A 25413-nucleotide genomic window follows, 5' to 3' on the forward strand; every position below is an offset into this window, starting at 1 on the left:
GTCGACTGACGTTGACCACGGCCGGCCTAGGAGGGGGGGGGGGGCAGTGTCAGCATGCATAGGCTAGGCTAGGGGTGCGGTCTCGCAGCGGGGTAAGGTACTGGTGGGGTGGAGACCGGGCTTCACTGTTACAGGCGGTATGACGTCAGCACAACACAGCCGGCTGTGACTACCGTCACGCCGTTCGATGTATTGCACTTCCTATGCTGCTCGGCACGCGTGGGCGTGTTGATTATGCCTGCCCTAATTCGGGTGTTGAGGACACATAACGGCCTGTGCTCTCAGAGGGAGCACCGACGGCGGTGTCAACCTAATTATAATTTCCGTTTGGTAACAAAAAAAAAATCTTTCTAATAAACTGTTCCCTGCACGAGCCAGAAATTTTTACATTGCATTCTAACAGACTCTGACTCTCAATTTAAAACCTCCTGCTATTGCTTACTTTTTTAAACTTTAATGATTTGTTTTTAGAATTTCGCAATAATTTTTTTTTGCAGCCGTTTAATACGCTCTACCTATATTTTATTCTATGTTGTTTGTCGTGATTGTATATTGTTTATTTTTTGTGATACCTTTTCATATAACTATGATTATTTGTTTGCGCACCGTTTGTTAAAAATATGAGCTCAAAGAAACGTAAAAGAGCTTGCTGGAGTTATTTTTACTAGCATAATACCATGTTGTAAGTATCAGTACCAGTAAATTGTATAATTTTCCCATAAATTGTTTTAAAGTTCCACTTTACAGTAACTCTGGCGCCTCCATGCGTGAGTTCGTACTGTGCTCGCAGCTTTCCTCAATACTTGCTGCAATTGTGGGTAAAACCAAAAAACCATTAAAATCTAGGTAAATATGTAGTTGGGCGATATTTGTTAAAAACCGGGTGGAGATAAATTACAAAAACTTTAGGAAATATAGCTGTTTTTAACTGTGCAATCATTTGACCGTCGCCATTTTTTATTTTGCCGTGTGTTCGTGAATGCCTATTTAATTAAAATGGTCGATTAGGTCAGGTCAGTTACATTATAAATACTTTCAAACACATATTGCCCAACTACATATTTACCAAAATGGTAAATAAAAAATAAAAAAAGGTTTTCGAAATTGCAGCAAGTGTAATCTTTTTCTGAATATCCCTTGATACTTGTCACTTTGCCACAGTTCTGATTTTATTGTTCCTTTTATTGAGGTAAGCTGTTTACATGCACAGTAGAGACTAAAGCATTGTTACACCTGCGTTATGCGTTATTAAACAATTTTTTTAAATTAATCAAATATCACACCTTACACAAGTAGTACCAAAACATATATATATATATATATACACACACACACACATAGTTAACAAGGCGGTAATGATATACATACTGACTTAAATACACCACTTCACCTATAAATGTTTTGCAAATCATTGGTCTCCTGTTATAAAGAACAAGTACATGTAATATTCTTGTAAAGGGTCTTTTACATTAAAAAACATATATAAATCTGAAAATACATTTTTTGATCATTAGAGACGTTCCTATATTAACCCTAAAAAACAGATTTTTAGAATGGAAAGAAAAAATCTAAAAAACATGTTTTTCACACAACACACGTCCATACATTTACTCCGAAGGGACGGTTCCATAATTCCTACTAGTTTGTAAAAAAAATTAGATTTTATATCATACATTACAATACCTGTGCTTTAATGTTGCCGCCGCAATTCATTGTGTGTATATCCGTGAAAAATAGGAATATATATTTTCTATATATTTGAAATGTTCCTGAATTAACCTTGAAATGAAGGTTTCTTAAATCTTACTGGTTTGTGAAAAAATTAACAGTTTACAGCTTACATTACAATACCTATGTATTCACACAATCACAGACATTTTTTATTTTTAATATTGTTTTGACAACTTAAGTCAATGTAGAGGTTGTAATAATGAAATTCTTTTAAATAAGGATTGTATTGCAATTGTAAGAAATTTTTAATGCTTATATTTCATTTTTGTTGTTTAATAGAATAAGTAATTGTATTAGGAAATGTTTGTTTTGTTACATTGAATTTAAAGTAGATACTTATGGACTATTTTGAGTGACGCTGTAACAGACAAGTCTAATGGGAGACAAAAATTTGAGTAGAATTTTTAACATTGTTCATTTTCTGTGAGGAATACATGCTGTGCACTGAAGTAGCTGACACATTGAAATTTGCAGTCTTTCCAAGTAATTCTTTGATTACAGCCATTGTATATTCAGTTTGATATGGCTGGTGTTTCATGTATCCCGGTTTAACCTTGGATCCTGAAGGCTTGATCCCGATGGCATGATCATGTAGGCTTGATCCTGTGGCACATGATGCTTGCTGTTTAAATTCAGTATGTCGGAAAATCCTGTACCTACTTGAAAGAAATTGCGAAATGACAGAATTATAATTGCAGGTTGATAAAACAACCTTTTTATTCAACTTAAGATCATACTTTATTATTATAAGACTTTTTTTTTAATGTACAGGATATTCCGAGGTACTGCATTAAAACAGTAAGCATCATGTACCACAGGATCAAGCCATCAGGATCTTTTGACGTACTGAAATAAAACAGCAAGCTTCATGTACCATAGGATCAAGCCAACAGGATCCAGGGATAAACTTCAATATATATAATGGAAATATTAGCGTATTTTTAATGCTGAATAGTTGGCTACAGTTGTGCTAAACAAAGTGATTTGTGATTGTGGGTAAACAATTAATGGTGGCGGCAGTGTAAAAACACAGGTATTGAAATGTAAGCTTTAAACTGTTATTTTTCACGTATCAGTAGGAATTAAGAGACCACCCTTTCAGGGTAAATGTAAGGACATGTGTAATGTATGAAAAACATTTTTTACATTCTTTCCATTGTAAAAAGCTGTGATATCCGAGTATTACTTAGCATTTCTATATTCCTACTGGTTTCTTAGAAATCACAAATAATAGGTTTCCTTACAATACCTGTGCATTGAAGTGGTTGTGCCATTTTTTTTGCTTTCACTTGTGGGTAAGTGTGTGTATATGATTGGGAGAAACTGAGTTAATTTGTGAAAATGGATGATACTTTAGGTTGGCAACATAAAAAAAATACTTCATAACAATGTGGATGGTTGGTTGGGTTAGTATAGCTACATTAGAAATACTTTGAAATCATGTCGACTGTTATTTATGTCAGGATAGCTACGTCTTAAAATGGTAATTCATAAGCAATTTTTAAAATTTTTTTACAGTAGTTTTAATGTAGCTGTACTAACCCGACCAACCATCCACAATTTTTTGAAGTATTTTAATGTAGGTAACCTACCGTAATCAACCATTCTCATGATTTAACTCAAGTTCTCCGAATCATAAACACACACATAACCACACGGAAAAGTGAAAAATGGCGGCTGTTGCGTTAGTGCACACCCGTTTTAATGTAATATATTAATTTTGATTTCTCAAAAACCAGTAGGAATATAGAAACACAGTTTTCAGGGTAAACACAGGTGGGTCAATCCATACCAAATGGTCCAGCACTGGTTGCTCGACCATATTAAGAAAATTTGATAATTTGTGCCTTGTTAACATTATGTATTGACAGTTTAATCAAAAAACCATGCATGGAAACACAAACCACCTTTCATATACCAGTGCTGCTGGCAGACTAACAAGCAGATATTACCAGAGCAAGTCCATGCCTGTTGAAACCTGCGCACTTCAAACCCTTGACAAACATCTCAGGCATACTTTAAAATGTTCTTAGTTCAGGAACTCTTTTCAATTACATAGTAAATGCCAATTTAAGATAGTATTTGCATTTTAAATATTATTTCAGTTTATTAATATTTTCATTGTTTTAAAAAAAATGTAATTTTACACAAGTTTGGCAAGGCTGTAACTTATGAACCAGTTGAAAGTAAAAGTCAAAATTTTAACAGGAGTTATGTACCATGGAGTACTTAATTCTGTGCAAATTTCATGTTTTTAGATAACTGCAGACTAGAGATATTAAGCCGTAAAGTAAGCAAAAATATGGAGGGGAAAAAAACTCATTTTTACAAGCATGTAAAAAAAAAGTAGCAAAGTCTCACACTACAAATAATTTGTGTTTACACTACTATTACATAAGTACTTCCAAAAGTATTTTGAAGTCCAACACATACTGCCTTCATTCTGAAAAAAAAAATTATGAAAATGCACATTTTTGCATTAGCGAGGCAGAAGTTCAACCTTCAAAGTTGGTAAGATTGAGTGATTTTAGAAAGATGGTTTATGATCAGAATTGTAGTATATAATGTGCTTAACACCTCAGATTTTGTTTCATCATGAGAAGTTGAGAAGTACCAAACATGTCACATATGAATGCCTTTACGCTGAACCTGTAACATTTCCTACCAGGCCAAAATTATCGTTTACGTTTTTGAGGTTATACATATTGAGGCGCGTTCAGGGCGAAATGTTAGCATGCACCAGAAATGCAACAAAGTGAGCGTGCATTACACAACAGAAATTTAACAGGTTGAAAACTCATTGCACGTGCATGCAGAAACTGCTATAACCATGAGTCAAAGTCATCAAAATGGCGGACCCATGTGTGACAACATGCACCCGTGCAAGTTTCGTAAATATAAGGGGATGTGTTAAACGTATTGGTGTGCCAAAGTAAAGTTTATGGTAGTGAAATTATCCTGGAATACATTTTGTAAACTTGATTAGTCATAACAAGATATAATCATAACTTAAAAAAAACCTGTAGTTTATTATTCAGGAAAATGGTGTTGAAACAAAAGCGTCAAAGATACCTAACATTTTGTTTGTTATCTAAAGTATTACGAATGTGGTGTTACCTTGTAGTATTTTTAAAACTAAAAGTTTCAGTCCAATAGATACATTAAAACAAAATTAATCCGAAACATTTAAAATCATATATTATATCACAAAGTTTATGTACTTATATTTGTCTGTCTTTGATTAAATGACAGAAATCATTGTGTAAATATTTACTACAAACCTTAAACTTACTGAGCTGATTCAACATTTTTTATTTAACAGTAAAAATTTAATCATGAAATTCTTTTATTCATAATGGTGTTGAATATATCTAGGCTAAAAGTTTCTTGTGTGTCTACAGTTACACACATGCTTTACCATCTCTATATTTCAATGTTAACTAAGGATTGCTAAAAATGTAATGCATATTTTTTAAGTTGCCATTATTTCTTTTTATTACTATAAATTATAACGTATGAAAGACTAGTTGTACTATTATAAAATTTAGTTTGGCACACCAATATGCTTAGTACAATCCCAGATGTTCATGAACGTTAATATTAAAGGATGAATCATGTGGTTGTGCCATCTTTTACAGATATCTGAGACTTCCACAGATGGCAACATAGTGTTTACACATTTAACTTACGTTCCAATTTACTTCCATTAAATCACAAAAATACTCCTACCAAATTTTTAATATTGTTACGATCGCGCTTGGCTGCAGTGCTTGGCGTCGCCGCGCTCGTTCGGCCTGTCTGCTCCCCCTTCCACCCGCATCCTCTCCCTGGTATCTCGTGTCATACTATCTCGCGACATCCTGACCATCGCAGCGCGCACCTGCCTCAAATCGAGTTACTTAAAAGACGCCGCACTGCGGAATAAAAGGACTCAGATATGTTTATCGGCGCGTTTTGTGGGAACCCGATGCTTGTTGCGTTTATCGGCGTTTTTTTAGCAGCCGCCGCGTCCTTCGAGGACTCACGACGCGTTTCTGGGCATTTCGACGGCGAAGGTCGTGCGATATCTCGGAGACATGCCCGATTGTTCTGGACGGGAACCCAAGGGCTATATAAGGAGGTTGGGCCGACTTTCAAGGCAGTTCAGTGGGGAGTTCTCCCGCTGCGGAGTTTCCGGGCGATAGTGCAGCGGGTGCGGCAGAGTGGCGAAGTCGTTGGACGAAGGTTCCAGGGCAGGGAGTGAGTGAGTTCAGTGGAGTCGGGAGTTTCCGGGCGATAGAGTCGCGGGCGCGGCGGAGTCCCGAGTGAAGTTTTGAGCGAGTTGTCGTGTGGGATCTCGGCAAAGGGTGTGACGGCGGCGGCGGAGTGCTGCGACGGAGTCCCGCGGCGGAGACCCACGAGGGGTGCTGCGACTAGAGTTGCGCCGGAAGTGCGGCCCAACGAGGTGTGTGAAACGAGTGACTGGGGAATTGACATTTCTTTACGTATAATTAATTATCTGCCAATTTAGAAGATTATTTGTAAGTGACAAGTAGTGGTAATAAATAAAACTGTATGTGTGATAAAAATCTTTAATTGGACTATCCTTTACGAACCCGCTGTAAATCGTAACAATATTGAGAGCTAACATGTTTACACATCAAAAGTATATGATTTGGAACATTTTTTTGTCAGTAGCCTGTGGCAATGCACAATTGTACCTGGCTAAGACGATGATTGTTCCTTGCACATACAGAAAACACTTGAAAAATATTCCATCGGGTGTTGCATATAGGTGTAAAATTCTGCCTACAACAGTTAATTAACTTGAAACTGTTATTGTTTGTTTTCAAATAGATGGGTTGAAATTAATTTTGAAATTTATTCTTTGTAAGTTCAAAATTACAGTCTGTTTCACAGTTATACGATGTAACATAAAACTTTCATACACTTTTGCTGTTGATTCCGCATAGTCCTCATAGACCTGTTCCTTCATAAACTAAATGTCCCTAGTAACTTTGTCTTCTAGGTACTGAAAATAAGGCAGCTAAGTTCTGGGAGTCCAATCCAGCTCGGCCTGTGCCTAAATTTTTAATTAAAACATTCAAAACTTGAAAAATAATAATGGCGAAAACTTAGCAGTGGCACGGCCCCAGCACCCAGGGGTGAAATTGTCCACCTCTATGCTCTCATAATATTTTTCAGGTAGCAGCCCCATCTCATGTCCTTTTGGCACAGCATTGAACAACAACTGATAGAGGCTACAGAGCTGCCTCTAGCTACTCGGGGAAGAGGCAGTCATGTGACCTCGTTGACCACAATCCATCTCTTACTTACAAGCATTCAAAATACATTACCCCCGCATCAATCCGTTTCTGTAAAAATCAAACATATAAATTGCAAAGTCCTTACTGATTAGCTGACACCCTTACCTTGAGAGCTAAGACCTGCTGGTTTTTCCATTATAAGAACACGTGCGGAAAGCACCAGATTGTCTCGGTTACTGATAATGTGTTTGGATAATTGGTACTGCCAAGTTGCACCTGACTCAGTCTTTCTTTTACCAAAACAATACTCAATGTTCTAGAAACAATATTAAATCTTTTCAATAAACACAAACGTAAAATATAGGTACCAATAAAAATAATAGTGAATGTAAATAAATAACTTTAACAAGCCCTAACCTAGCAAACAAAGTGAAATACAGTATGAATATAGTTAAAAAGCTTTTTTGATAAAAATAATTATTATAACAACTATTACAATATATTTACAACAGTAAAGTAATAATATTAGGCCTATGATTTTGAACCTATATAACCACCTGATGTATTGTATTGCTTGAAAACAGACATTAGCTCTAAAAATCTTATCATGGTGCAGAATTTTGGTAATATATTACTAACAGTCTACACTATTTTAAAGTACTATTTAAAAATTTAGGTATCCTAACATACCAGATCATTCTTATGATTTTACAGTACTTGTAACATGTAAGCCTGTCACTTACACATGAACAACTTTCTGTCGCCACGCCACGACTGAGCGACAGAAAGTTGCAGATTCACGCGACAGTCACTTGACCTTGCACACGAACGTCACATATTTCGCAGTATTAAGATGGATTTATTAGAATTAGCAAGCCTTCCTGTACTCCTCTTTCGGAAAGCACATATAAAAAAAAGACGCAATGGGTTATCCGCCAGTAAGTCAACGACTTATTAAAATCTTTTGATAAATACAATTTTATACCTTAATCTGTCTTCTCTTCTACACCTAGGTCATCCCAGTTCGTGTTAAAACTCTTACATGCATCTGCCCACAACTTCGGTTTCAAATTTCTATCATTTAAATTTTTTAATGCACAAATATAGAGGTTAGGTCATTTTTTTTTGCCTCAAGTTAACAGTTCCAATTCTATATTCATTGTTGAATGCCATGTCAATGCACTACGAGGCACGAGCACCCGGCTCTGGTGTATCGGCTCATGGCAATCGCTGGTACAGTTACGTCGCCCGTATGAAGGGACAGGTTTAAAAACACCTGTTTCATTGTCCTTGGTGGTCGTTCAGCAAGTGTTTGGATGCTGCTACTTACGACAGAAATGGAACCAATTCAGTCTTTTAGTCGTGGCTATAAAATGTTGCTCATGTGCATGGATCACTTACAAAGCATTGGTTCCAACAAGAGCGACTTAAATCGCTGTGGCAGAGCGACAGAAAGTTGCCCGTGTGTAAGGGCCCTACTTTAACCTCCTGTCCCTCTCCTGTACTACAAAGGCAAGCTCAGTGAGCAGATGATCTGCAGTATGTCCATGTGCCGATTGTGATTTGGCTTCTGATTGCTTTGATGCCTGTCAAGTAACTGCAGCTCTGCAGCAGATCGGTAGGGCAGGACTAATTGTATTCGTTGATTTTAAGTTTGTCATCCTGTTGGTTAGCACTGTGTTTGCTGTTGGCTTTTACAAATAACATGAACAAATCAAAGATGTGATACATGTATGCAAGTTCAGAAAACATGAAGTTTTTGATTAAGCTATTATATGAAAATTCTCAAAAACGTTTCCAAAAAAATGTAAAAAATAAAGTTTCCGTAGTATACATACATCAGTAAAACTATCAAATAGTAAAAATAAAGTAACAATCACTCTGTAACCTGTTGTATGCTAATTGTACTAAGCTCATTAGTAGTGCATCACACAAAAGTAATGTGAGGACAAGGAAAACATTCACATAAAAACTCTTCTCTCATGGAGTTGGTATAAATTTTTAGTAGCGAGTATGTGCGATTTAGTATTGCTCTGAATATATGTTGATGCTACATTTATTCAGTAAGAAATTCAAACCAATCTGCAATACCACAAAAATTTACATGGTAAAAACATTCTGGAAAACCAGAGTAAAACAGATGTTTAAAAATTAATTCAAAAACAAAATGCAAATTTCAGCATGCCCAGTCAACATATAACGAAATGGCAGCTAGTATTTGTTGGAACCTTTTACACTCTATATTTAAAAATAAAATAAAAAATAAAAAACTTTAAATACTTATATTGTCTGCACAAAGTTAATAAAGTAGAACTATGATTACAATAAAATTTATAAGAAATACTTACTAGAAACTATAACTAGGCCTGATACAAATTCCAAAATATCTGAACTCATGTTATAACCAGTTTAGTAGTAGTTGTATTGCACTTTGTTCCTTTATTCACAGGTAAAATATAACACTCAGGAAATATTTCAGTGCTCTGAAGGCATATAGAGATTTAATTGTAGGTACTGCAAAATAAATTTATTTTGTTGTTTAATTGACCATCTTTGGAGAGGACAGAGATACTGAACTTCACACACAAGATGGTGTACCAAGATATACTGTTCCTTTAGACTTAATTGAATATGAAATGTTATTTAGTTTAATGAATTTCATTACTGTGTTTTATATCATCAGCTCAATTGATTTCTGTTTTGTAAAAATTTTTTTTTTTTCTTTCAGGTATTTGGGTATCTTGCTACAATATTAATATAAAGAAATGTTCAGGTGAATGACAACTATAGTACAGATGTTAACTTAATGATACTATTTAAGATGGAGGAACTTGAATTCGATGAGAAGCTTGTCGAGGAAATCGATGAGCTTGATGAGTTTGGAGATGATCTGTTCTTCGACTTGGATCTGTACGATGTGGACGAAATGGACTGGGAACCGTCTTTCAAGAGGCCGAGAGGCCGTGGCAGGGGCTGGAGCAGGGGAAGAGGGCGCGGCCGAGGCAGAGGCCGTGCGAAAATGGGAGGTCGAGGCGAGATGCAGTCAACATCATTTGGCGACGAAATTGATTATTGGGACTTGGATGACGACATAGATCCGGAGGGTCAGCGGAGCCATGGCTACTGGAGGGAAGACAAGATGTTCCGAGGACGTGGGAGAAGGCAACTTCCAGACAAACACGGGGGTCGGGAAAGTGACTCTCGCTGGATTAGGGATCGGGAGGGTCGTAAGTACGAGGACGGTTCGGGAAGTGAAGAGAGAGTGGTGTATTCAACATCGAAGAGAGACCAGAGACCTACAGAGGAAGAGCTTAAGGTTCATTTCAGTCAAAGAAGTGAGCCAAGACAGAATCATCTCGAGTCCAAAGAACAGAAACATAAAGAAGAAAAAGACTCTGAAGGTTCTGGGGGGATCTCAAAGCGGGATGGTAAACTTTTAACTACAGAGGCAGCAGAATTGTCTAAAAGTCGAGAAGGCCTTAAGAAAGAACCTAATTTGTTATCTTCCCTGTCTGAAGCAATTAAGAAAGTAAACATTAGAATTGCTAATACACAAGCCAAACTTAAGGAGAAAGTACAGGAAATTGATGCTGGGCCAAAGCCATTGGATCTAGATCTGGAAGTAGAAAATAAAACTACCATTCAAAAAGGTACTAAAGGTATAAGTGGTAAACCACAGACTTCTCCCAAACATGATAAAGATGAGACTTGGCAGAATAAAGGACAAAGTGGTAGCTTTGACAGTGAACGCAGCCCTACCAGGAAAGTCTTCTACGATTCAGAGTCGAGGAGAAGAATCTCTCCACCACCACTTGAGGGGCGTGAACATAGGAGGAGCCCCCATAGGTGGCATTACAACAGGTCCCCGCACAGCCACGAGCGATCTCGCAGCCACGAGCGATCTCGCAGCCGAGAGCGATCTCGCAGCAGAGAGCGATCTCACAGCAGGGAGAGGTCCCGCAGCCGAGACAGATCCCGCAGTCAGGAGCAGGCTCGACGCGGCAGCTACTCTCCTCGCCGGAGATACTCGCACAGTTCAAATCGTAGCTATTCACCGCGGGAGAAGAGAAATGCTTCGCCACGGAGCAGGAGTGGCTCCCCAAGGAACCGTAGCAGGTCCCCTCCACGCAAGAGGTCTCCTTTGTTGAGGAGCAGAACTTCCAGACATGGCCTCCTGCCTCGCCCCCCTAACTACACATCTTCAGTGGCCCCTCGATCGGGCTACTCTGCTACTCTTCCATACCCACAGGTAAGCTAAACCTTGACTTGGTGTGAGGAGTTTATTTGCAATTTTGTCTTAATTATAAAGCCCGTACCAGATGTAGAGATGTTCAGAAATTGCCTTTCGTATCTTTCCTCAGTACGAGCACTGCTGGAAGACCAATAGAGGTGCATTGCCAATGGGAAAACAGTACATCAGCTCAGATTTTGTGTATGGAAGCCATACAGCATTAATGCACTAGTTATAATCATCATTTTTCACCATCTCTCGCACAAAATTCCCCAGGTATTAGGCAAAAAATTTTCTAATTCCAGCCATTTTGAATTCATCAATTTCTTGCTATAGTTTTTATTTTTAATTATTTATGCAGATTAATATTGGCAGCAAGTTATAGGCTGATGCTATTTAAAAGGCTGAAACATTTAACTTTTCAGAGTGTCCACATTCAGTAAAGTCAGGAAAAGTCATGGATAAGTCAGGATAATTGAAATTGGTGTAACAAAGTCATGGACTTTATTTGAAATCCTGGGAAAGTCATGGAAATTCCTCAGTGATAGTAATTTAAAGGGAAAATTTTATGCTCCTGTCTGCCATCACTCAAGCTGTGAATTATTATTATTTTTATTAAATTTTGTTTTAGTGCATAGTCATACTATGAAATGGCGAGTGCAATGTTATGTTTGAACTAGGTCACCTATGGGAATGAGAGAGGCTGGAATATCTTAATGTTGTTAAGAAAATTGGAAATTAGGTAAATTATTTTCAAAAAACCATTAAGGAAAATTTGTAATTTTGGTCATTGAAAGTCACTGAAAAGTCTGGAAAAATTTGTATTACAGATTTGTGTGTTCACCCAGCTGTTAGTTGAAAATAATTGGGTTAAAGTTGAAGTATAAGGTTTTCCATCGCTCAGTCAAGCTCGGAGGCTAACGGCGACAGAACCTGAAAGGTTGTAGAGGGATCTGAACCATTTGGATACGGACTTGGTGCTCAGTTCACCCGTGCCACGTGAGCTTGATGCTTTAGCAAACATGGCCACCGAGGACCCAAAAGTGCAGCGAAGGGTCTTTAATTGAGCAGGTTTAGAACCATGGCCATGCGGGACTAGCAATTTTGTCTGGTTGTAGAACGCAATTTAAATTTTAACGGGAATGTCAGAGAAATATTATTATTTAGAACATTGGTAATTAAAACAAGTTTTAATAACCTGCTCCATACATACTGTTTGAAAAAGTCTCTGATGAGATTTGTGTCCATATTCAGTTTTCTTAAAACAATTAGTGTGAAAATGTAACATGCTAGAAAACAGGAAACACTTCTGAAATGAAAACTGACAGTAACGACAAACTCTGAGCAGATTAATAATGCAGGCAGTGCGGTAATGTGACCTGACGACCAAGGCTATGTCCGGAATCCACTTGGAACGTTTTAACGCGAACGATTCGATCAATGTTGGATTACAGAATCGCCAAACCATAGAACACTAGAGTTAAGATCTTTTACTTGAACATGGTCAGGGAAAACTCAGGGAATAGAAAAAAGTTTCTACAAAACCTGGAAAAACAGGGAAATCGACACTGTTGATGACCAAACTGGGTTAATAATTTTTTAATACTAGATTTTTTCTTTTATTCCTTAATAACAGTCTGTAATTTAATCACAGTTTCAAGTGTAATTGAAAACTCATGTGAGGGATGAAAATTACAGCAGTGTAAGTCATGTTTTCATTGTTTTTCAGAAACAAAGGTTTTACTTGAAAGGCTCTTAGAAATTTAGAATACAATTTATCACTATGGCGTTATGCTAGGAGTGTTACCTCGACCCTAATTCAAAATACAAGCCTCGAACATATTTTATTAAAATTTTTTTTTTTTACCTTTTTTACACATCCGTAAATGAACTAGACCACTGTTCATGTTAACAGAAGAGACTTCAAATTGACTTGAACTCCTCAAAAATTGATCCAAAATGGATTTTATTTTTTAATGGAATACAATTACAAAGAAGTATTTATAAAAAGAAAAGAGAACACATTGTAATTGAAACAAAAATTTATGTCATTCCTGTGGATCTTGTAAGTTTTCCACCTCTTCTAGTGGTCCAATATCTTATTGTCCCTCACTGTTGTGGGTTTCAGAGAAGAGAAGTAATTGTCTGCACTGGTGGTATGTGAGGAAGCAAATCTAGTGTTTCTTTCTTCTTGGCCTCTGTAACTGGTCTTCCATTTGGATACAAGATGTTTTGATCATACTCTCGAGAGATAAAGGTCTCCCATTTCTTTCTGGTTTCAGGTTAAATTCAGAAAATAGAATATTATTATTTAGGGTTTCTTTATAAAAAAAAGTATAAGCCTAAACCATTGGATCATCAGCCATCTCACAGTCCCATTTCTTACATTTTTTTTCTCTCGGGTGATGAATTTTTCCTTAAGTTCGCAAGCTAGAATCCAAACCTTCATGCTCTTGCACTATGTCCATGATTGGAATGCAGTTATTTAGACCTACCCCTCTATGACCGTGAGCCATTTATGCCCAGCAAGGAGAGAACTACGTGAATCAGGTAGTGTCGATTAAAGAGAGCAAAAGGTTTTCTGCTAAAAAAAAATCAGCCAATGGAGAAAGCAAACATTGGTGGAACTATATTTAACCTCACGCCAGACGAATTCGCGAAGTTTCCGGGTCTCTAGCAGTGGGTGATGCAGTAGTTACTCTGACCAGGAATGGTGATATCCATCACATGGTCAGTGCTAGGTCATGTGCTTTGTGGAGCCTTGAAGGAAATAACATATTGTACTCAAATTCTGCTGCGGATACAATTTTTAAAATCAAAATTTTTGGTTTTAACAGAAGATGCGAGACTGATGTTAACACAAAGTTTTGTAGTTGTTTTTTTTTTGACGTGATAACGTCTTATAAATCGATGAACGCCGGCTGCACGCGCGGAAAAGCATGACTCATTGTCACGTTCCGCCTGAGCCGAGCGTGCAAGAACCAGCCAACCACGGTGTGAGAAAATCTTCTATAATATCAAACAGGTTAAGGCAGGCTTTTTTTAACTAATTGTTCGTGATTAGCTATATTTAAACAAATTGTTTAAATTAAATTTGCAAAAAAAACTAAAAAATAATATTTGAAAATTAAAAAAGTTTGCAAATTTTTCCATCAATGTTTTCTTATGACGTCATCATGTAAAATTATCGTCCATAAACTGACTTTACAAACAAAAATCCCCCCCCCCCCCTTTTTTTTTTTTTTAGTTAAGACAGTGTCGTTGCAGGACTTTGATTTGTGACAGACTGCGCCGATGATACCTGCTCCGTACGGGGGAGCGGGGCAAGCACCATACCCTGGCTACCAACAGTATGATTACTACCAGCAGCAGCAGCAGCAGCAGCAGCAGCAGCAGCAACAACAACCACAGCCACAGCCGCCCTACTCTTCAGTGAGTGTCTGCTTGGCTCTTGAAAACCGCGTCCTTAGTCCTGAAAAATTTCACGTCTTATAATAGGTCCCGGGAAGTTCCCAGACGTCATAAGGATTTAGCAGTATATCATTCATTCAAGTCACTAAAATGTGATCTGCATTAATTGAAACTACTTCACAAAAACTTTTGGATATTGCACGAATTGAAACTGTGATGTTTTAAGTAAGGGCACTTTATGGTACCTACTGTGTTTGAGAAATCAGCTTGCGAAATAAAACATTTAATTCGCTGAGGGAAATACAAAGTAATGGCAGACATGCTTGTTTGTATGTTTATATGTATGTATAAACTGAAAATGTCTGTACCAAGTCACTGATATGTATTTCTGCAAAACCAGTAGACGCCAAACTGATCTGACCATTGGGACCCAATTACAGAATATGTCTTCACTAATTTATCAGTTAAGTTAAAGTAATTTGCACACTTAGCATAAGAAAACAATTTCATTGTTTTGGGTTTTGTTTTGATGGACTACAGTGGAACTTTGAAGTAACATTTCTTTTTTAATGACATTGTAGTTGATGAGATTTTTGTTTCCTTCAGTTCACATGTGTTTAAGCTCCTGAAATAAAAAACAATTTGACACTACAGGAGTTTATCCCGTTTCAGGTCAATATTTTGTATTTAAACACTGTTGATAACTTCTAGACTTATTGAGTGGCTAAACTTTCACAAAATGAAAACAAATAAATATATGTAGATTGCATACTTTTGCATTATTTTCTGTCTTTCTAAAGTTTTTAACAATTTTGTGCAATTCAAATAATGAGAAATAAATGTTTTACAGATTTTTTTTTTTAGGTTTCAACAATATTGGTTATTTCATGAAATAGTTTAAATATTTTTTAAGAAAAATTTGTTGTATTTTAATTAACTTTCAAAATTCTCACAATTATGAGAATTTAAGGAGGCCATATAAAAAATACATATTTCTAAAAAAATTCAAATCATATAATGAAATAGCCGGTATTATTGTCTCCTAAAAGGTATGCAATTTATATTTGTTTCATTTTGTAAAAGTTAAGTCACTTATAAGTAGAGACCTGCAAAATTCACGGTTTCGATGGCCTTTACACTGGGCAAATAACGCAAGTTCATTGGCTGCCGACTTGTAAGTCGTCTCTGCTGGTTTGTCTGTGATTCGATCCTTCTTTGCTTGAGGGTTTATAATTGGTTGAGATTCGCCAAGATGAACAGTAAGCCAATAACAAAATTATCTAAGAGGTATATGTGTTTGAATTCTAGCCTATCACCGAATGAAACCGCGAATTTTGCAGGTCTCTACTTATAAGTCTATCTATACATTTAACAGTGTTTACAATAAATATATATTAATTACCTGGAATGGGATAAACACTCCTGTATTTTTGGAACATAAAATGTAATGAGGATAGTGCATGAAATATTATTTTTTCACAGACTATAACTGCATGGAACAATTTGCATGCAGCAGCAGATTTGAGTAGGTTTATAATTTTGAGAGGAAATAATGAAATCTGCTGTGTGATAATGCAGAATAGCAGTAAATAGTAATATTTTACCTACCACATAAATCATAACAAAGCTTTTAGGTATAATAGTACATGAGTTGCTGTCTCAGACTACCAGCTTTCATGTTTCTACACATCCCAAACTTTCCAAATTTTGTAAAAAGGGAACTTATATGATGACCCTTATAATCTCGTACTACAAGAGTTATGCATCTGAAAAGAACAGTTCAAAAAAATGGCTAATTTTGACTCATAACTTGGTTTCAATATTTTTTTTCTATTTTTTTTCTTATATATTGTATTGTATTAATACAGAAGACCTTCAAAAATTTGAATCACGTTCATCTGTTAATTTCAAGCAAGAATCATTTTTTGTAGGTAAGTTCCAAAATACGTACTTGTGTTTTTTTTTTTTTTTTTTCAATAATTATTTTAATTGTGAGCAAAGGTGTATCCAGAAGAGGGCAAATATTTGGGTAGGGTGGGGGAAAAAACTGCCCCCCTTCTGAAGTGGAAAACAAAATGTAAACAAAATATGAAAAAAAAAATTTTTTTTTTTTTAATAATTTATTATTTTTCCCTTTTATAATTTATTATTGTATGGTTCATTGACCCTCCTGGCCTTAAAAGAGTTTTAATTACGAAAATTGCAGCTCTCCTTCCATTTTGAGCTGGATACACCATTGGTCGTGAGCACTTGTTTTGTTAAAAACTATAACCATATTAAAATACTTTAAAATGCAATTTTAATTTATGGTGTTTAATGGTAACACACCTGTGTGTGAAATTTGAAGCAATGTGTTTTTAATTTTTCCAGGTGGCTTTATTAATTGTGCATATATAATTTTTTTTGCCACCACAGGAATACCACGGTCAGGCGCCATCTCACTCCTGGCCGGAGCCTGGTACAATGTACGACGTTAATGCCCAGCAGCAAATGCCAGCGCCACCAGCCGGTGAGAACGTATTTCAGTTAGCACAGCTTTTGAGTTTTGCTTACCTGAATTTTGCATGCTGCCGAGTTAGTTGTGACCAGACGGTTAGGAATCCAGCAGACATGGTGCTGATCCGTGTTTGCTGCACAGGTGATCCGACCCAAGCCTTGCCGCCCGCCGCCGTCTCGGCGCGGCCGCACGGAGCTGTCGAGGCGACTCCCGAAGCCATGGAGGAAGCCAAACAAGAAGGTGCTCAGTTTCCTCTACGTGTGTCTTCGTTTACTTCCACTGGTCACGTACCGATATAGCTCTCCGAGGGGAATCTTGTAGTTATTGCCTGTGAAATGTGCTGCCTGTCGGCGATCGTCAGAGTCGGTGGTCACCCTTGTTGGCAGCCATCAAGAACGAAATCCTGCAGCAGAAGCAGGCCCTGTCCAAGCAGCGGGAAGAGTACATCAAGAAGAAGTCCGTCATGTTCTGCGAGCTGCAGCTGCTCCGCAACCAGGAAGACGAGCTGAAGCAGGAGAAGTCTCGAGACAACGATCGCATCCTCAGGGAGAACAACAAGCTGCAGGTGGGTGTGTTTGTTGGTTATCGTCTCAATGCCACCTTCAGGGCAGACACAGGACTGACGGAGGGGCACTAGAAGTCTATTTAGATACTAATAATTTAGATCCAGACTAAGTTCTTTATAGTTACACACCGGTGTTTGATAAATAATTAATATAAAAATAGCTCAGAATTTACTTTAAAAGACTTTTTTTGCCCACTGAACGGGGAGGGGGGACATGTGCTCTCTGCCCCCGGCTGAATTCACCTCTGGCTACAATCATTCCTTGCAAGAAGGCACCAAATAATTGATGAACACCGGAACAGGTATTTTCTTTTTTTACAATTTTTAGTAGTCCATATTTAATGATTTCTTAATTTTGTAGTGCATTTATAGTTAGTTATGATTTCACGATATAAGTTGTCGTCCTGCCCCCCTTTTTTTTCCACTACACTTTCCAAGTTTCTTGTTCTAACCAGTACTTATTTCAGTACACAACACATTTGTGTAAATACGTGTACCCTCTTTTTCCATTCATTTTGCCAGAAAGACATAATTTTTTTCCTGAATTTTTATTAAGTTAATTAAGTACTGTTTTGAAATTGGTATGGTTACCATGTTATTATTTGTGCACAATTTTTTATTTGTCAGTAAACTGGTTCTATTGTCTCAGCTCTATCTGTTCTATTGAGAACATCAGTTTGTCAGAGAACTTTCCAATCCACTAGTACTGTATAGTTTTAACAGGAATACCAAAAAATAAAAAAGATTAAATACTACACAAAGTTAATGTTCATATGATAAGTAGGCCCAATAATGCTGTTGAAATACTTATTATTAACATTTATTGGTTTCTTACAAAAATGTGATACAGATTGCTTGTGAAACATTAATTTATTTAGATACAGTTCTTACCCAATAAATCAATACTGAGAACATGTAATAATGTCTCTCATCACCATAGTAAGCATAAACACACAGTATTGCTGAATCTTTAGTGAACAGCCACCTCAAAGTCCATTTTCAATAGCCTGTTGCAAGAAAATAAGAAATTTTTATTATTTTTTTTAGCTACTTGTTTTCCCGAAGAAAATGGTACTACAGAAGGGCATGTTCAATATATTATTGTCACAAAAACCTAAGAATAAGCACTGAGTGATGATTAAGTTTTAACAAAATTTTTTTGTATAATCAATAATCGGAGGCTTTTAATGTTTATTTAGTTATTTAAGTTTTTCACATGCCCACCACAGTTTAGGAACCTTTTAGGTGAGCACGACATACAGTAAGGTACTAGGACAGTATAAAGGTCCCACAGGCAGGCACTAAGTGTACGTAGGCACCACCTTCAAGAAAAAAAGCTACTACCAACAGAGCAGATAGCCAACTGACATTAGCAGGCACTCCATATCTATATAAAAACTTAGATGTTGTATGTTTTAAATTAAATTTATTCGGTAGGTAGATGTCAAAGAGTGCTGTACAACTGCAAATACAACTTTTAGCTGTGACCAAAAGGAAATGCATAATTAATTAATTGCACCTAGCTTCAAACAAGTGAACAGTGCAGAGTACACTTGTTAGTGGCTCGTTACTAGAAAATAAGAAGTTTCACTGAAAAATATAGAAAATAATTTTGTTACTAAAATGTAGGTATTCTGAACAAACTTTTAGCGTTATCACGGAAACATCTCATCGAGTTAATCAAACATTTTTATCGATGCATGCACAAAGTTTATTTCCAGTGTCTTTTTACATTTAAGTTTAAGACTATTTTTATGGAGATTAAAATTTGTTTCAGTATGTGAGGGAATGGAGAGATAAGTGAGATAAACCACTGAGACTGCAGTGAGCCAGGGAAAGAAAGATATGAATGTGGAACAGAGAGCCATTTGTGGCATAATGTGGACTTACCTTCTGGGCAGTTGACCGCAAGTGTAGTGTTACCAGAACCATTGCAAACCACCACGACTGAAGTTTTTTGATTGATCTAATTTTTCAGTTTGCAAAAACATAGTTGTAACAAGAGATGGGCTTGCCAATATGCAAAGTATGTATAGTACCACTCAAAAATTAATTGTATATTTTTGACATGAAAAGTGATGTGAACGTTTTTGAACAGTCTCGGAACTCAGGAACTAGAGGTATACAACAAATACAAGCAAGTTATGTAGGTATTTTATATTTTATGCATTAGAACATTGCAGTAACATTTTAATTGGTGGTGATAGTTTATTTTTTATGAAGGGTGGTTGTTTGTGTTTTATGCGCTCGCGTTGAATTCCTGAATTGAATAGCCATATGGAACATTCGTGAAGTAGTGATTTTAGGACAACTGGTTTCCTTACAAATATGTAGTTGTGGATCTGTCATAAGTAGAGCCAAGATTATATGGTTTTATGCGAAATCGCGAATTTTCACGCGAAATTCATCCCAAACCGCGAAAAATGTGAAATGTTTTCTAACCACAAATAAACACCTCAATATTGATTTAAATCGTTAACTACCGACTATTGGTTGATTGACAAAAATTCCGTATCTGTTTGTAGAAGAAATGGTTGTCATCCAACTGTAGTGTGGTGGTTATTTAATGCGTTAATTATTCATCTTAAAAAATTACAAGATATCACAAAAATTGACGATTTCACGAACAAAAAAAAGATCGTTATCGGAGTTAGGTTAGGGTTTTCAAACGCATCTAGCCACTAGAGATCACGCAATATTAACAACTGACGATCGTAAACTAAAATTAACAAGTTAACAAACACAACAACGTGAAAAATCTCAGCGCCTTGTTTGCTGTATCCTTTGAAAAATACACGTGAACAAAAACTGCATTCATTAAATAAATACGTATGAAAATAAAATAAAAGCGAACATTGATATTTAATGATCACTTGATATTTAATGAAATTTCACTGTAACGCAATTTTGTGTGCTTGTTGAATAAGCAGTTTACCGTGAAGCCTTCATTTTCATTTCACACTTCACAGGCGAAAGAGCCAAAATCGTAACATAATCGAAGTTTTCCGATCGCTAATGAAAAAGCAACATATTGCAAGGATTTATTTATTTTACGGTCATTAAATATTTTAAATAACGCTTACCTACCCAACCCTCCCGGAAAATAAATAAAAACATTTATTTCACTGACCTGACATAACCTAACCTTTTACTTCGGGTTGAGTATATGGCTTTCTCGCCTGTAAAAAGTAGGCTTCCCGCGGTTTATTTTTTTGCTGCAACTTCAGTAAATACTAGTTTTTGGTACCTCCGGGCTTTGTTTATAAATGACGTGCATAAATGAAAGCTAAATTTCTTAATCATGCCGAAAAATAAAGCTACTGCGGCATCACGTGCTGACGAGTTTAAGAATGAGGGATTATATGTCAGTGACGGAAAAATACTTTTCTGTAAATATTGTAATTGCCGTTTGGAGCATGAACGTAAGGACACGGTAAACAAGCACATAATTAGCGACAAACATGTAAAAGCTAAACGATCCCCATGCACTTTGAAACGACAGCTTTCTATCCCAGAAGCAGGAGTGGCGCAAATATGCGCAAAAAAACAAAAGGAAGATTTTGTTCTCGAAACTGTTGAAGCCTTTGTAGCTGCAGGTATTCCTCTTGAGAAACTTGACAACAGCAAGCTGACTGCATGGATGCAGAAGCATGTAAGTGGTGCTGGTGATCTTCCAACAGCGGATTGGATGAGGAAAAAGTACATTCACCTACTTAGAGAGAAAAAAGAAGTGGAAATCAAGCAGCAGCTCTTGGGGCAAGATGTGGTCATACTCGCAGATGAAACCACTGACAAGAGTAATAATTGTGTTTTCAACATCTTGTTTAAAATTCTGAAACCAGGTGCTGAACAAGATGTTATCTTAGGGGCTTCTTGTGTCCTTGATGCAGCAAATGCTGTTTGTTGTTCTCGGGCAGTGATTGATGTATGCTCCAAATATGAAGTCAAGGAAGAAAACATAATTGCGTATGTTACAGATAGTGCCAGGTACATGACAAAATCTGCTGGCACCTTGAAGGTGTATTTGGTGACCACATGTACCACATACAATGTTGGGCCCATAAAGTAAACATTGTTGGGCAGATCTGGCAAAACAACTTGGAAGAACTGAACCTCTTCGTTTGTAAGGTAAAGATGGCCTTTCTTAACACCAGAAAGAGGAGGCATGCATACCTTCAATTTCTTCTCCAGAAACATGGAGAAAACAAGGCTCTGGTCAAGTTATTCCCCATGCCAGTTGTTACACGTTGGAACACATGGTTTGAATCTGTATCATACCTCGCACTCCATCTGCACGACATTGTGGAATTCTTTGAGCAGCTTAGCGAAGATAACTCTGGTGTTAAATATATCAAGGGACTCCAGAAGGAAGAGTTACAATGTCTTGAGGCCACTCTTACATTTGTGGCTCAAAACTGTAACACCTTTGTAGAGCTAATTAATTTTCTTGAAGGAACAAAGTATCCTACTGCTCATCAGTTGTGCACAAAATTGAGTAAACTGCAAACTACTCTTGATGTCTTGGCTAAGGGAATATTTCCTGAAAATGTTGAAGACATTTTGGCTGAAATGAAAACTGTCAACTCTGCAGCCCTTAAAGAGCAGTTCAAGAACACAGCTAAACTCAGTCTTATAAAACTGATTGATCTGGTGAACACTGATCCATCTCCTCAACTATTTCTGGGAATCAGCGCTCTAATGAATCCTCAAAATGTAGGAAACATTCGTGTGGAGGAAAAAGAATTCCAGAAACATATTGGGAACCTACCTTTCCTTTGCAAGGTGCAGAAGACCTCTGTAGCGACAGGCTACATAACACTCCAAAACCTGGTTTCCCAAGAGCAGAAGAAACCGCATGTGAACTACATAGACATGGTGGACATACTATGTAAAATGAAAGCGGATTATCCTGAATTTGCAGCTGCTGCTTTAAAGTTAATATAGATACCTGCAACGAATGTGGACTCAGAAAGATCTTTTTCTAAGTATTCTGTAGTTGTAAGTGACAGAAGAAGATCTCTAAAACCAGAGAATGCTGAACTGCTGACAATGGTGGCTTTTTCCTGAGCTTAATTATATTGCATTTATAGAACAAAAGTTTAACTGTAGTTTCTATTTTAATTAATTTAGACTCTCTCCTGAACTCAGGAACAGTACTTACCTGCATAAGAATACTGAATATTTTAGTTGTTAATTTTGTATGTACTCTCAACATAGTATTGTTTAATGTGCATATTTTAAGTCTCTAACCACGAATTATTGAAGCATTTGATCAAGGCAGCTCTGCTAGGTGTGTATATGTTATTACATGTGTTTTAATTTCATTATGACGATAAAGACGAAATCCACAATTCTTAATGACGAAAAGTCCTTTTTCATAACACCATAAAATCTTGGCTCTAGTCATAAGCCAGCATTTCAATGAGCATAGAATAGCTAGGGACAAGATTTTATGGTGAATTGCGAGAAAACCGTAAAAACCCCGAAAAGTATGTCAATACACCATGCCCATATAACAAAGAAACGCAACTAAAATAAATAAATTGTTCATTATTTTTCACAATATGTATCTCAAATCATCAATGAAATTTTAATTAAAGTAATTAATTTATCATGGAGACTGTACATGAACCAAATAGGAAATAAAAATTTTACTTAGTTTGATCTTTCATCTCTTATCAACTTATTATTACCATATTGGAATTTGTATAACATGTAGTTATTGTTTTGAGTAAATCTTTCCTAGACTAGCTTGTTACAAATTATTTTCTTGTAAAATTATATTAAAGATCATAGTCAAAATTACATTATTTTCGTGAAATAAGTACAGTATTAAGGAATTAATATATTTTCCCAATTCTAATAATCATTTATATAAAAAAAAATTGTTTTAAAAAGAAAATTCATCTGAAAATGAAACCGTTAGGTCTTGTCTCTAGGAATAGTAAAGATATGTATTAAACTGCACCGATTGTTTGGAGTGGAGAAAAGAAACTTGGTGTGGCTGGGTGAATGTTTTGAATGCCAGTTGGGGTAGTGCGTCCGGAAACTGTGTTCCTGTGTTTCAAAGTTTCAAACCAGAGCTGGTATTTATTACATTTCATAAATATGTATTTCAGTTTTATTTTGGTAGGGAAAGAAAACAATGTGGTCATTACCTAAATAAAACAGTTTCAGGTATGTGCAAAACATATATTAAAAAGATATTAGACTGGTGTTAACACGAATCATCTTTAGTGCCACTTGGTGATCTGTATTGTATTTTTGAAGTTAATGTTTTATCAGTAGGGATGGTGATTTTTCGTTTTCGCGAAATAGATGCGAAAATATGCTAAATTATATTTTTTTCCGCTATAAAATGCGAAATATAGACTATTCCGAAATAAATGCGAAATCAAGGTAAAAAACGTAGATTCATCTTGACTCTACACAATTTATTTACCGATTGTATTTCGTTTCAGTTCAGTATCAAAAGAAACCATAATTTTATGGCGTATTCAGCACAAGTATCTTATTGTCACGTCATTCACAACACTATTGTTCGTAAATATTGAATGAAAAATGGCCATCCGTTCCTCGCGATTGTAAACAAAGCAAAGAACAACTAGCTGGAAGAGTGTCCGTCATCTTGCAGAGTACAATTTTTTAGGCCGCCATATTGCGACATCTCTGCTTCGCCGCCCTAACAATTGTAAGTCCCATTTTCTGGCTGTGTTTCACGTGAAAGCCGCGTTCTTGTGTAGTCTGTGGAAGGTGGTGTGTTTACAAATACGTGCATACTCGTGAATGTGTTGTATACTGTTATTTCTCGTGGTAAAAATGGGACGAAACGTAATTTCCATTCGCGATCGCATAAATGAATACAAAAGTGAAGAGTTCTACGAAAGTGATACAAATATTTTAATGCGCAATTTATGTAATTGCCGTCTGGAGTGGAAAAAAAAAGATGTACTTGAAAAGCACATTAAATCTGAGGAACATCAGACTGCAAAAAAAGAGATTCACCGAGAAATCGGATGAAGAAAAAAAGTCGGTGAAACTGCAAGCAACGGTTTCTGGCAACCAAAAGAAGGCGAAAATTGAAAAAACGAGTTTCAATAAAATTATTTGTGCACTCTACATCAACTATGGCCATGAACACGGCTAAAAAATATTAATTGTAATTTTAAGTATTCAATTTATTGCACTTATAAGTGCTAAAAAGTTGTTTGGAAACCTGCCAACATAGGCTATCTTTGTAGTTGTGCTAGATATTTATTTCTGTGGTTGTTAATAATTAATATGTGTATTATTTAATGCTTTTTAAAAATATGCTTTTCTTCGGTAATGTAAAATGAGAGAATTGGCTAAATCTTGTTTTTAAAAATGCTACAAAATGCTAAATTTCAAATTCAAAATGCTAAATGTTATTATTTTAAATGCTATAAATCACCATCTCTATTTATCAGTCATAGTAAATAGCGTGTTTATGTGTTCCTATGTTTAATTCAGTTTTTTTTTTTTTTTTTTTTTACCTCGTGTGCTTTAGGTGGAAATCCAGAATAAATTGAAGGCAGTTGATAATGTTATTGATATGCTTACTGGAATAATTGGTGACGTACATCGGACAAAGCTAGAAAAGGAGGAAAAACCTTCAAAGGTAAGGATGGAATCTTTTATTCATATTAGTTGTATGCATTTTTTTAATGTGTAATTTGAGTGTGTTCTTGATTTACAGTGCATAATTTTTTTT

The 25413-nt window shown here is 36.3% G+C and overlaps 1 protein-coding gene across 1 annotated transcript in view; it reads left to right on the plus strand.

Annotated features, from left to right (window-relative positions):
• Nucleotides 1-541: 541 nt before the first annotated feature.
• The window catches only part of LOC134528299 (zinc finger matrin-type protein CG9776-like), a 44165-nt gene continuing 19293 nt past the window's right edge, over nucleotides 542-25413 (plus strand). Inside the window, exons 1-7 of the mRNA XM_063361806.1 lie at nucleotides 542-682; nucleotides 9706-11226; nucleotides 14494-14640; nucleotides 17035-17128; nucleotides 17258-17356; nucleotides 17503-17681; nucleotides 25210-25320. Coding sequence (XP_063217876.1) covers nucleotides 9784-11226; nucleotides 14494-14640; nucleotides 17035-17128; nucleotides 17258-17356; nucleotides 17503-17681; nucleotides 25210-25320 — 2073 coding nt within the window. The 5' untranslated portion in view covers nucleotides 542-682; nucleotides 9706-9783. The remainder of the gene's footprint in view (nucleotides 683-9705; nucleotides 11227-14493; nucleotides 14641-17034; nucleotides 17129-17257; nucleotides 17357-17502; nucleotides 17682-25209; nucleotides 25321-25413) is intronic.

This window comes from Bacillus rossius, chromosome 1, assembly GCF_032445375.1.
Source record: "Bacillus rossius redtenbacheri isolate Brsri chromosome 1, Brsri_v3, whole genome shotgun sequence".
Classification (NCBI taxonomy): domain Eukaryota; kingdom Metazoa; phylum Arthropoda; class Insecta; order Phasmatodea; family Bacillidae; genus Bacillus; species Bacillus rossius.